Below are 13,062 nucleotides of genomic sequence, written 5' to 3'. Positions count from 1 at the left end.
ACATTAAAATTTTAATTTAAAGTGGGTTAAAATAATCTAAGATAGGAAGGCAGAGGTAAATAAAAAAGTCTTAATCTTTGATTTAAAAGAGGTGAGAGTTTGAGCAGACCTGCAGCTTTCAGGGAGCTTGTTCCAGATATGTGGAGCATAATGACTAAACGCTGCTTCACCATGTTTCGTTCTGACTCTAGGAACTGAAAGCAGACCAGTACCTGATGACCTCAGAGGTCGAGGTGGTTCATAAAGTAGTAGCAGATCAGCAATGTATTTTGGGCCTAAACCATTCAGTGCTTTATAAACCATCAGCAGGATTTTAAAGTCTATTCTCTGACAGACAGGAAGCCAGTGTAGAGATCTAAGAACTGGAGTAATGTGGTCTACTTTTTTGGTCCTTGTTAGGACTCGAGCAGCAGCATTCTGTATGAGCTGCAGCCGTCTGATGGACTTTTTAGGGAGTCCTGTAAAGACCCCGTTACAGTAGTCTAGTCTGCTAAAGATAAATGCATGGACGAGTTTTTCTGCATCCTGCTGAGACATAAGTCCTTTAATCCTTGATATATGTATATATGTAAAAAGAAACAAGGAGTGTTTTTATTCTTTAAATTCGTAGGCTTGTGTTTGCTAAACTAATTAATTGTGTTTTGATGATAAACGTGCTGTATGTGTGTGTGTGTGTGATTAAAACCAGTTGACCCAAGCTGTAAGAGGAGCAACACCCTGAAAACAGGTGTTTGGTATTTTCTCCAAACGCGTGTTTTCCTGAGATCTGGCAACCCACCTCCCGCCGCTCAGACCGCACTGCGCAGACTCGGAAAAAAATGGCGGACGAAGTGGAGCAGGTTTGTGCTTTAGCGTTCAAACTTTCATTGATTCATCCTTTTAGAGAGTTTAAAGTTAAACCGACAGAGTGGCGACACATAGATAAATAACAGACCTGATTTATTCTGGCTCTAGTTTCATCCTGTGTTTGTTTATTCCTTTTAAAACGAGTCACGGCCTGTTAAAACAAGCTAGCTAGGTTAGCTTCGTTAGCAGACAAGGCGCCTGTTTGAATGAGAGCGTGACATAAACGTGTTTGTTGACATGTCGGAGTTCAGCTTTATGTTACATTAAGAGCAAGAAACACATCAAAGATTGAATTTCAGAACAGATTATCTCATCCTAACATTTTAATTTAGAGTATCAGACTTTGTTTTGACTAGTATAGTGTTTCATATTAAGTTAATGCTAATTTATGTAGCATTTATTCAAAGAGATTCAAGATTCAAAGGTTTTTATTGTCAATTTTCACTGTATATAGGAGACATACAGGAAAAACGAGATGCTGTTTCTCTCTTCCAGCTTTTAAATATTTAAAATTTAAATATAAAATACAGTTTTATAAAAGCAGCATATGTACACAGTGCAGGTAGTGCAGTGACAGTTTAAAAATGCATAATGAAAATGACAATAGATAACAGTGCAAATGATATTAAGGTGCAGACAGTATTTGAGATAAGTAAATGGTTATCAGCACTTTAAAAAGATGTTACAGACCGCTTCACAGCCTTTAAAGCTCACATTAAGGCAGTGATTTTCAACCACTGTGCCGTGGAACACTAGTGTGCCGTGACAGATCGTCAGGTGTGCCGTGGGACATCAGCCAATTTCACTTAATTAGTCCAAAAAAGTATTATTCATATACTGCAAATAATTTACCATGTAGTGCGTCTGTGTAGCAGCAGTGTAGTGACTGGCAGAGTAATTCAATACTCGTCCATGTACTGACCTGCGCTACCCATCCACTGGGTGGCAATAAAGCACACTAATGACCGTGTTAATTTAAGACAACAGAATTAATGATGCGTGTGAGAGGTGTATGTGACAAGACGTAGGCGTACAACAGTGATGGGTAAATATTCAAAAAGGAAAACTCCAAACTGAGCCCTGGACTAAATTCTAACCTGGATGAAGAGCGTGATATGGGAGGTGGAAAAGACAACTTCTCAAAGCTAGCTACTTAGAAGCTGAACTCAAAGCCAAATCAAAAAGCCACACACTGTCACAGAGACATTAACACTACCCGCAAAGATCATGTAAATAAGATGCTTTGCCTTGACACAGTTAAAGGTGACATATCATGCAAAATTGACTTTTTAATGGTTCTCTACCTGAAATATGTGTCCCTGTCTACAAACCCCCCGAGAATGAAAAAAATCCATTCTGCCCCTGTTTTGATTTCTCCACCTTTCTGTAAATGTGTGTGAAACGAGCCGTTTCAGACTTCCGTGTTTTTGTTACGTAACAACGCCATCCGGTCTGTAACAGGAAGTCAGAGCTCGGAGCTTGTTCAGCCCATAGACTGTATAAAATACAACTCAACCCCTCCTCCGTTTTTCATTCCCTGCACACGTGTGCTAACAAGGAGCTTAGGAGGGAGGCATGCTAGTTGTAGGCGGTCTTAATAAACACAAAGGTCGGTTTTACTCCCCACGTCTGCAGATTTGAAGATCTAGTGGATGATTTTTATTTGTAATGGATAAGTGCTAGCGCTAGTTAGCATAGCCACATAGCTATATGTTCATAGCTGTAGCTGTAGCTGTAGCTGTAGCAAGACACACGTCGACATACTGGCAAATAAAACAACAAGAAACACTAAATCTGTGACCAATCCTTCATAAAAGGTCCTGCTGCCTTTCTGGCAGAGGTCGGGTTTACTCCCCACGTCTGCAGATTTGAAGATCTAGTGGATGATTTTTATTTATCATGGATAAGTGCTAGCGCTAGTTAGCATAGCCACATAGCTACATGTTCGTAGCTGTGTACCAAGACACACGTCTACATACTGATAAATAAAACAACAAGAAACACTAAATCTGTGACCAATCGTTCAGAAAGGTCCTGCTACAGGCGCCTCTCCGTCAGGATCAGATTCAGAGGGTTGAAGTAACGCGATCTCTGAGCAGCCGTGTATATTCAGCCAACATGTAAACATTAGATCAACGTGCTGGAGAGCCGAGGCACATCCACTTCCGGAGGGGGCGTGGTCAGAGAGAAAACAGAGTGTTCTGATGAGGAATGAAGAAGAGGACTTTTCAGGCAGACCAGAATCTGATTTCAAAGTGTTTTTTTTAAACATAAACTTTAAAGACATGTTTTGGGGACCTCTTAGACCAATATATGTTGATGAAAAAAGCGTGATATGTCCCCTTTAAAGAAGCAGCCAAAGTCCCTCTCTCAGATAAACAGGTTCATATAATGAGAGACTAAATGTGTCATTTTGTAAACTTTTGGTCGGTGGTGTGACTCTGGATTTTTTAAATGTATGAAATGTGCCTTGGCTCAAAAAAGGTTGAAAAACACTGCATTAAGGGAATAAAAGATAAGATTAGATAAGATAAGATATTACTTTATTGATCCCCCCGGGGGGGAAATTCAGTTGTTACAGCAACCCAGACATAAGTACAAAATAAAAATAAAACAAAATAAAAAATAAAATAAAAATAAGTAAAATAAAATAGATAAATAAAGCTAGAGTACAATTTAGATATATACAATGTTACAAATTGAATTCAAATTAAATAGCAGTAATTACAGGCAGTATTAAACATGTTTCAGTAGTGACAGGTTGACATGGTGTGATTATGGTTGGTAATGACAAATTAAGCAATAAATAGAAATAATATTTGTATGTAATATGACCATGGGTTGTAGTTAGAATAGTAATGTAATATAACATAATATAATATAGCAAGGTAATTATATAATACAGTATATTATACATTATAATGCCAGCAGCAGTCAAGGGAGAGTTCAGGATGGGATGATGGAGTGTGAACATAGACTGTAAAAAATATGGACGTAGGATCCGTGACGTCACCCATCTGTTTCTGAAGAGCTGTTTTGAGACCAATCGGCTGCGGCAGCCATATTGCTTCTGTCGAGCCAGTGTGACGTAAAGAGGCGGGGCTTTGAGCCTCCTAGCCAACAGCTGCAGTGTTCCCACAGGCAGCTGTGCCTCTCATTGGAAGACTGGTAATCTCAATATCTTCGAAATTGCCGAATTAGAAACTCACAGTGAGAGGACATCGAGAAATGAGCTATTCAGACTACACTCATCTTTTGTACCAGGCTGTAAACATGTTTATTAACGCTGCAAAGATCGTCTTTTCCCCATTCATGTGTATGTGACTTCCTGTACTTCCGGAGCCAGCCTCAAGCGGATCCTCGATGAACTGCAGCTTCTAACACTTCCGCATTGGACTCATATTTTTAGACTGGAGGTTGCCGCTTGAGTGTGACAGACAGAGCAGGGATGTTATGGATCTGTTCATGGAGGGGGGTGTCAGTGGTCAGCATGGTGCAGTCTGTGGCCTCCGTTACTGTTTAACAGTCTGATGGCGGTGGGCTCAAAGGAGCGCCTGAAGCGTTCAGTCTTGCACCGTGGTGGGATGATGCGCTGACTGAACGAGCTCCCCATCAGCCACAGCTCATCATGGAGAGGGTGAGAGGATGTTGTCCAGGATGGCTTGCAGTTTGTCCATCAACCTCCTCTCAGCCGCTGACTCCAGACTGTCCAGTTCTAGGCCAACCACAGAGCGGGCCTTCTTTACCAGCTTGTTGAGCTTGCTGGCCTCACCCGTCTTGATACCTTGATACCTCCACCCCCAGCACGCCACAGCAAAGAAAAACAGGGAGACATAATAAAATATAATATATGTATTTAATGTAGGATGATATAACTTACATAAAGGATCCTTAAATACATAGGTAGCCTGTCTAAAGTCATTAAAACAGGTCTAATACTCTCTCTTTTCTTAGTTTTAGTCTAAAGTCTTGCTGCTGAAGTTGAAGGTGATTCGTTAATTTCTGATTTCCATCCATCCATCTTCCTCTGCTTATGAGTCCGGGTCTTTGGGGGCAGCAGCCTCAGCAGGGAAGCCCATACACTCCTCTCCCCGGCTACTTCCACCAGCTCCTCCGGGAGGATATCGAGGCGTTCCCAGGCCAGCTGAGAGATGTGATCTCACCGGCGTATCCTGGGTCTTCCCCGTGGGGAAGCAGCGGCTCTACTTTGAGTCGGAGCTCCTGACCCTCTCTCTAAGTCTGAGCCCAGACACCCTGCGGAGAAAGCTCATTTCTACCGCTTGTATTCGCGGTCTTGTTCTTTCGGTCACCACCCACAGCTCGTGAACGTAGATTGACCGGTAAACTGACAGCTTTGGCTTCTGGCTCAGCTCTCTCTACAGCGTCCACATCACTGCAGACGCCGCCCGATCCATCTGTCAATCTCTCGCTCGTGAACAAGACCCCGAGACACTTAAACTCCTCCACTTGGGGCAAAGACTCCCCTCCGAAGATCTAGATGTTCTAGTTTTACCGGCACAGTTTACACCTGTTCTACCTTTCCTTACACGTTCCTTTAATTTTAAAAAGTTCTTGCGTTTTTCCTTCAAGTTTGAATCTCAGAGCTGCAACCGATTTACCGGCAACTGGCGCTTAAGCTTTCTTATGTTGTTAAGGAAGTTTTTTGTTATTTAACATAAAAAACAAACCGCTTTCAGACGCCCTGCGACCACTGACAGGCAGCTGTGTCACCGTCATTTCTGCCCTGTTTGCTCCCCCAGCTAAAGTTTTTCAGCAACTTTTCCTTTGCACTTTCACAGTTTTCCCTTTAAAGGTGACATATCACGCTTTTTTCATCAACATATATTGGTCTAAGAGGTCCCCAAAAAGTTTATGCTCAAAAAAACACTTTGAAATCAGATTTTGGTCTGCCTGAAAAACCCTCTTCTTCAGCCCTGCTCAGAACACTCCGTTTTCTCTCTGACCACGCCCCCTCAGGAAGTGGGTGTGGCCTCGGCTGTCCAGCACGTTGATCTAATGTTTACATGTTGGCTGAATATACACGGCTGCTCACAGACCCGCGTTACTTCAACCCTCTGAATCTGATCCAGAATCTGATCCTGACGGAGAGGCGCCTGCAGCAGGACCTTTCTGAACCATTGGTCACAGATTTAGTGTTTCTTGTTGTTTTATTTGTCAGTATGTAGACGTGTGTCTTGGTACACAGCTACAGCTATGAAGATGTAGCTATGTAGCTATGCTAACTAGCGCTAGGACTTATCCATGATAAATAAAAATCATCCACTAGATCTTCAAATCTGCAGACGTGGGGAGTCAAAGCGACCTTTGTGTTTATTAAGACAGCCTACAACTAGCATGCCTCCCTCCTAAGCTCCTTGTTAGCACACATGTGTGCAGGGAATGAAAAACGGAGGAGGGGTTGAGTTGTATTTTATACAGTCTATGGGCTGAACAAGCTCCGAGCTCTGACTTCCTGTTACAGACCGGATATTGTTGTTACGTAACAAAAACACTGAAGTCTGAAACGGCTGGTTTCAGCACACATTTACAGAAAGGTGGAGAAATCAGAACAGGGGCATGATGGATTCTTTTCATTTTCAGGGGGGTTTGTAGACAGGGACACATATTTCAGGGAGAGAACCATTAAAAAGTCCATTTTGCATGATATGTCACCTTTAAGTAAACAGTAGTTGTTTGTTAGTGACCTTATAATTCTTAAAATAAGTGAAATAAATGATGCCAGAAATGTTTCCTCAGCTCTATTCCCACTTTGTTCCTCTCATGAAAGAGAAAAAGAATAAAGATCTGACTCTCAAGAAGAGAAAGGGATCCTTTGAAAATCCTTGAAGACTACATTTTGATTCCTCTAACCACCTGAATTTAAAAAGTGGAGCTTCTGTTTATCTTTGAAAGAGCTCTTCATCTAACCGATGTCCTCTCTTTGTTGCAGCAACCAACAACCAACACCGTGGAGGAGCCTCTGGATCTGATCCGGCTCAGTCTGGACGAGAGGATCTACGTCAAGATGAGGAACGACCGGGAGCTCCGAGGTCGACTGCACGTGAGTTTCACCCTGACACTAGATTCTTTGTTTCACAGTCGCAGACCAGAACTCCCCGCTCACACTCTGTCGTTTCTCTCAGGCGTACGATCAGCACCTGAACATGATCTTAGGGGACGTGGAGGAGACGGTGACGACGGTGGAGATCGACGAGGAGACTTATGAAGAACTGTACAAGGTAACACGTCGGTTTCTTTTTTACACTCTGGCAGCAGCATCACACATTAACACAATGTGTCTGACAGAGTGAAGTGTTGTGCTGTTCTTTAAGAGGTTTTGGACTCCTGCAGTTCTGTGAAAAAGGAGCAGTGCCGTGGGTTTGTTGTCTGACTGCGTTGAACACAGACCTCTGCTGGTGCTCGATCCTGTTTCACTTCATCAAATGTAAACTTCATTATCTAGATACATTTCTCTTTTTGGAACAGCATGCAGGAGCTTTTTAATAACACGCTGTAACCAGGACACCAGGGCGCTGCATGTTTAATAGATCATAATAAAAGAGATTATTCCTACAACGGTGCCGAGCAGAGAGAGGGAGAGAGAGAGAGAATATCTGAATTTACATGTAAGAGCATTCTGGAGTCTGCTGACAGAGACAAACTGAGACCAGCATTCAGAGATCTGCAACTTTATTTTGATTTCAGCCAAAAGTCAGTGTAGGGATGTCATTGCATGCAGCATCCACAGTCTTCTCTTGGCTCTGATTCTGATACACATCACACGTGTCCTGCAGCAGCTCCACTGGCTTCCCCTTAAATACTGCATCATTTTCAAGATTCTGTTCCTCACCTACAAGGCCATCAACAACCGAGCTCTTCAGGACCTCATTGACCTCCTCCATACAAAAATACCCACCCTACTGTAGTCTCAGGTCCTCCTCTTCCACCCAGCTCACCCTCCCACCTGCTCGCTGGACCACCATGGAGTGGAGAGCCTTCAGCCGCTTGGTCCCCCGCCTCTGGATCTCTCTCCCCCTGGACATACAAAAGTCCACCTCTCCCACCACCTTCAGATCCCGCCTCAAAACTCACCTTTTCCTCCAAGCATGCTCACTCTAATCCGTCTCCTTGGGACTGGAATGACTTCCCCTCCCCCTCTCATCCTTCTAGTATTGTATCTTTATTCTAATGTCTGTATTTATTTACTGCTGAGTGTTGCTTTTATTATTGCTATGTTGTAAGGTGACCTTTGGTGTCCAGAAAGGCACCTATAAATAAAATGAATTATTAGGGCCCGAGCACCGCTGGTGGCGAAGGCCCTATCGTAACCCTAAGGGTTATTATTATAGGAGATTGCAGTTTTGGACCCCTGAACGTTAATGAAAGCAAGTATTTTTGCACACTCATCGGGTCTGGTGAAAATTGCAAGTAATTATAGATCTCGCAAAAAAAAAATTCAGTAGCGCCCCCTAGAGGTAAAATTTTTTTTTGAGCTATATGCATGAAAAGTCCTACACATATTCATGGCATCAGGATGCACAAAAAAGCCTCTTGCACCCATATTTGAAACTCAACAGGAAGAGCGCCACCTAGCTTTGAACATGAAAAATGGGGCCAAAATGGGTCCGTGCAAGGGTGCATACTTTTGCTAATTTCTCCTAGAGCTTTTTTGGATTCAGTCCAAACGAGGCACATTCTATAGTAAACACATTGATGATTAATACAAAGTAAAGGCATTCTGTTCAGACGAAAGATGTGGGCGTGGCAGACTTTGGGGCGGGGCATAAAAAAAAAAACATCGGAAAATTGATTTTTGTGACTTTAAAATGCACGTAATCTCACCTCATCCAACACACTCATCAGTCCTGGGGAAAATTGTGACATTTTATGAGTTTCGTAAAAAAAAGTTGAAAAAATGTGCTCACTAGCGCCCCCTACAGTTTTCAAAAAACCCTCCCCATAGGTCTTATTTTGAGCTACATGCTTGAAAATTTTTACCCATATTCATGGCATCAGGACACACAAAAAAGCCTCTTGCACCCATATTTGAAACTCAACAGGAAGAGCGCCACCTAGCTTTGAACATGAAAAATGGGGCCAAAATGGGTCTGTGCAAGGGTGCATACTTTTGCTAATTTCTCCTAGAGCTTTTTTGGATTCAGTCCAAACTAGGCACATTCTATAGTGAACACATTGACGATTAATACAAAGTAAAGGCATTCCGTTCAGATGAAAGATGTGGGCGTGGCAGACTTTGGGGCGGGGCATTAAAAAAAAAAACGCCGTAAAATGGATTTTTGTGACTTTAAAATGCACGTAATCTCACCTCATCCAACACACTCATCAGTCCTGGGGAAAATTGCGACATTTTATGAGTTTCGTAAAAAAAAGTTGAAAAAATGTGCTCACTAGCGCCCCCTACAGTTTTCAAAAGCCCCTCCCCATAGGGGTTATTTTGAGCTACATGCTTGAAAGTTTTTACCCATATTTATGGCATCAGGACGCACAAAAAAGCCTCTTGCACCCATATCCCAAACTCAACAGGAAGAGCGCCACCTAGCTTTGAACATGAAAAACGGGGCCAAAATAAGAGTGCATACTTTCGCTATTAACTTCTAGAGCTCCGATTCAGTCCAAACCAAGGTCAACCTATAGTAGACACCTTGACGAGAAAAAATTATCAGAACAAATTTTGATCGGACAAAAAATGTGGGTGTGGCAGGCATTGAGGCGGGGCATCATGCAAAATGGACTTTTTAATGGTTCTCTACCTGAAATATGTGTCCCTGTCTACAAACCCCCCGAGAATGAAAAGACTCCATTCTGCCCCTGTTCTGATTTCTCCACCTTTCTGTAAATGTGTGCTGAAACCAGCCGTTTCAGACTTCAGTGTTTTTCATACGTCACAACGCCATCCGGTCTGTAACAGGAAGTCAGAGCTCGGAGCTTGTTCAGCCCATAGACTGTATAAAATACAACTCAACCCCTCCTCCGTTTTTCATTCCCTGCACACATGTGTGCTAACAAGGAGCTTAGGAGGGAGGCGTGCTAGTTGTAGGCTGTCTTAATAAACACAAAGGTCGCTTTGACTCCCCACGTCTGCAGATTTGAAGATCTAGTGGATGATTTTTAGTTTTCATGGAAAAGTGCTAGCGCTAGTTAGCATAGCCACATAGCTACATGTTCGTAGCTGTGTACCAAAACGCACGTCGACATGCCGACCAATAAAACAACAAGAAACACTAAATCTGTGACCAATGGTTCAGAAAGGTCCTGCTGCAGGCGCCTCTCCGTCAGGATCAGATTCTGGATCAGATTCAGAGGGTTGAAGTAACGCGGGTCTGTGAGCAGCCGTGTATATTCAGCCAACATGTAAACATTAGATCAACGTGCTGGACAGCCGAGGCCACACCCACTTCCTGAGGGGGCGTGGTCAGAGAGCTCATTCTCATTTAAAGGCACAGACACAGAAAACAGCCTGTTCTGAGCAGGGCTGAAGAAGAGGGGTTTACAGGCAGACCAGAATCTGATTTCAAAGTGTTTTTATGAGCAATAAACTTCAAAGACATGTTTTGAGGACCTCTTAGACCAATATATGTTGATGAAAAAGAGAGAAGAACGACTTCTGTGTGTTGTGAAACTCTCATGAGGTTCAATCCTGAAGACTTTTGTTTGTGATGTAAATATTTGTTGTTTGTTTAAAACTCTCATTAAGTGTCTCTTTAATAAAAGTTTGATTTTCCCTCTCTGTTTCTCTTTAGTCGACCAAAAGGAACATCCCGATGCTTTTTGTCAGAGGAGACGGCGTCGTCCTCGTAGCTCCGCCCCTCAGGGTCGGCTAACCCGGGTTGTTTGTGTGTTCGTACCATGATGAGAAAGTTTGTGACACGACGGTTCATCTCCAACGCCGTCCTCCTCTTTGACCCCAGAGTCAGATCCGACGCAGGATTTCACTTCCACACATCAAACGGAGTACTTAAGTTTGGACTGAGGAGACTTTCTGAACCTTTTTATTTTGTTAAATGATGTTTTAGTTGATTTCAGAATAATAAATTATCTGAGTTTATTCCTCTCCATCATCATAAAGAAAAAAAAGACTCTTTTCTTTCTTCTCCTCTCAGGTTTAGTGTCGTCTTATTTCCCATCTCTGCGAGTGTCTCAGACTTCAGACTGAGCCGAGGAGTCACATGACTTTGATTTAAAATGTCTTCAGTAAAACTTTTGTTCTCATCAAACTCTGTCGGTATCTGAGTCACATGATGGGAGAGTGTTTGACGAGCATTTGAGTCTCTTTGGGACGATTTCAGTTTTTGTATTTGATACAGTTTGTAGTGTTTGTGGCACTTTGGAGTCATCACGCTCAGATGTGTAAACATTTGTGTTCTTTTGGTTTTGGTAACTTGAATAAAAAAAGATTTGAAAAGAAAAATGTATTTTCGTTCATATAATATGTTATAAAAAAAAAAATATATATATATTATATTAAAAAATATAAGGTTTGTATTTAAAAAAAACAAATACATATTTTATCAAAAAGTATTAAATTATATTAAATATCAAATTATTTTATAAAAAATGTAAATCATATTAAACACTAAACTACTATATTAACAATTATTAAATTGGTCTATTAAATTAATTGAATTATTTCATTAAAATATTTAAAAATACTAAATTATTGTATTAAAAAATATTAAATTATGTTAAAAATATTAAACAGTTTTTAAAAAATATTTTATTATTGTATTTAAAGTATTGAATTATTTTATTTAAAAATATTGAATTATTTTATCAAAAATATTTAATCAATATATGAAACTACTATATTAAAAAATATTGAATTATTTTATCAAAAATATTTAATCAATATATGAAACTACTATATTAGAAAATATTGAATTATTTTATCAAAAATATTTAATCAATATATGAAACTACTATATTAAAAAATATTGAATTATTTTATCAAAAATATTTAATCAATATATGAAACTACTATATTAAAAAATATTGAATTATTTTATCAAAAATATTTAATCAATATATGAAACTACTATATTAAAAAATATTGAATTATTTTATCAAAAATATTTAATCAATATATGAAACTACTATATAAAAAAATATGAAATTCTTAGATCAAATTATTAAATTTTTCTATTCAGATATGAAATTATTGTATGAAAAATATTAAATTATAATAAAATATTAACTTATTTTATTCAAAAATTTAAAAAAGATTAAAAATCTAAAATTTATAAACTTAGACAACATGAGCTGGATCCAGCTTTTGAATTTGAGATTTTTATTCTTTGTCACGCGACTTCAAACGCATTTTTGGCCCCCTGAACGTGAATAAAAGCATGGATATTTTTGCACACTCATCGGGCCTGGTGAAAAATTTACTAATTTATGGGTCTCACAAAAAAAAATCCCAAAATGTGCTCTCTAGCGCCCCCTAAAATTTTCAAAAATGCCTCCGTATTGGGGTTATTTTGAGCTACATGCTTGAAAAATTTTACGCATATTCTTGGCATCAGGACGCACAAAAAAGCCTCTCACACACATATCTGAAACTCAACAGGAAGAGCGCCACCTATTTTTGAAAATCAAAAATGGCTCCAAAAAGTGTCCAAAAACGTCCAAATAAGGGTGCATACTTTCACTATTATCTCCTAGAGCTTTTCTCTGATTCAGTCCAAACCAAGGTCAACCTATAGCAGACACACTGACAAGAAAAAATTATCAGAACAAATTCCATTCAGACAAAAGATGTGGGCGTGGCAGACTTTGGGGCGGGGCATAAAAAAAAAAAACGTCAGAAAATTGATTTTTGTGACTTTAAACTACACGTAATCTCACCTCATCCAACACACTCATCAGTCCTGGGAAAATTGCGACATTTTATAGGTTTCGCAAAAAAAGTTGAAAAAATGTGCTCACTAGCGCCCCCTACAGTTTTCAAAAACCCCTCCCCATAGAGGTTATTTTGAGCTACATGCTTGAAAAAATTTTACGCATATTCATGGCATCAGGACGCACAAAAAAGCCTCTTGCACCCATATCCCAAACTCAACAGGAAGAGCGCCACCTAGCTTTGAACATGAAAAATGGCGTCAAAATAAGAGTGCATACTTTCGCTATTAACTCCGAGAGCTTTTCTCAGATTCAGTCCAAACCAAGGGCAACCTATAGGAGACACCTTGACGAGAAAAA

The 13,062-nt window shown here is 40.3% G+C and overlaps 1 protein-coding gene across 1 annotated transcript; it reads left to right on the top strand.

Moving 5' to 3' along the window:
- Positions 1-707: 707 nt before the first annotated feature.
- LOC117809063 (U6 snRNA-associated Sm-like protein LSm3) lies at positions 708-11,275 on the top strand. Its single transcript, XM_034678759.1, has 4 exons — positions 708-839; positions 6,797-6,907; positions 6,990-7,085; positions 10,608-11,275. Exons 1-4 carry the CDS (start codon positions 819-821, stop codon positions 10,686-10,688), a joined length of 309 nt encoding a protein of 102 aa, XP_034534650.1. The 5' UTR covers positions 708-818; the 3' UTR covers positions 10,689-11,275.
- Positions 11,276-13,062: the final 1,787 nt, after the last annotated feature.

The sequence above is a fragment of the Notolabrus celidotus genome, unplaced genomic scaffold (assembly GCF_009762535.1).
Source record: "Notolabrus celidotus isolate fNotCel1 unplaced genomic scaffold, fNotCel1.pri scaffold_220_arrow_ctg1, whole genome shotgun sequence".
In the NCBI taxonomy this organism is placed as follows: domain Eukaryota; kingdom Metazoa; phylum Chordata; class Actinopteri; order Labriformes; family Labridae; genus Notolabrus; species Notolabrus celidotus.
Note: the sequence above shows the minus strand (reverse complement) of the source record. Positions and strands in the feature narration are given on the sequence as shown.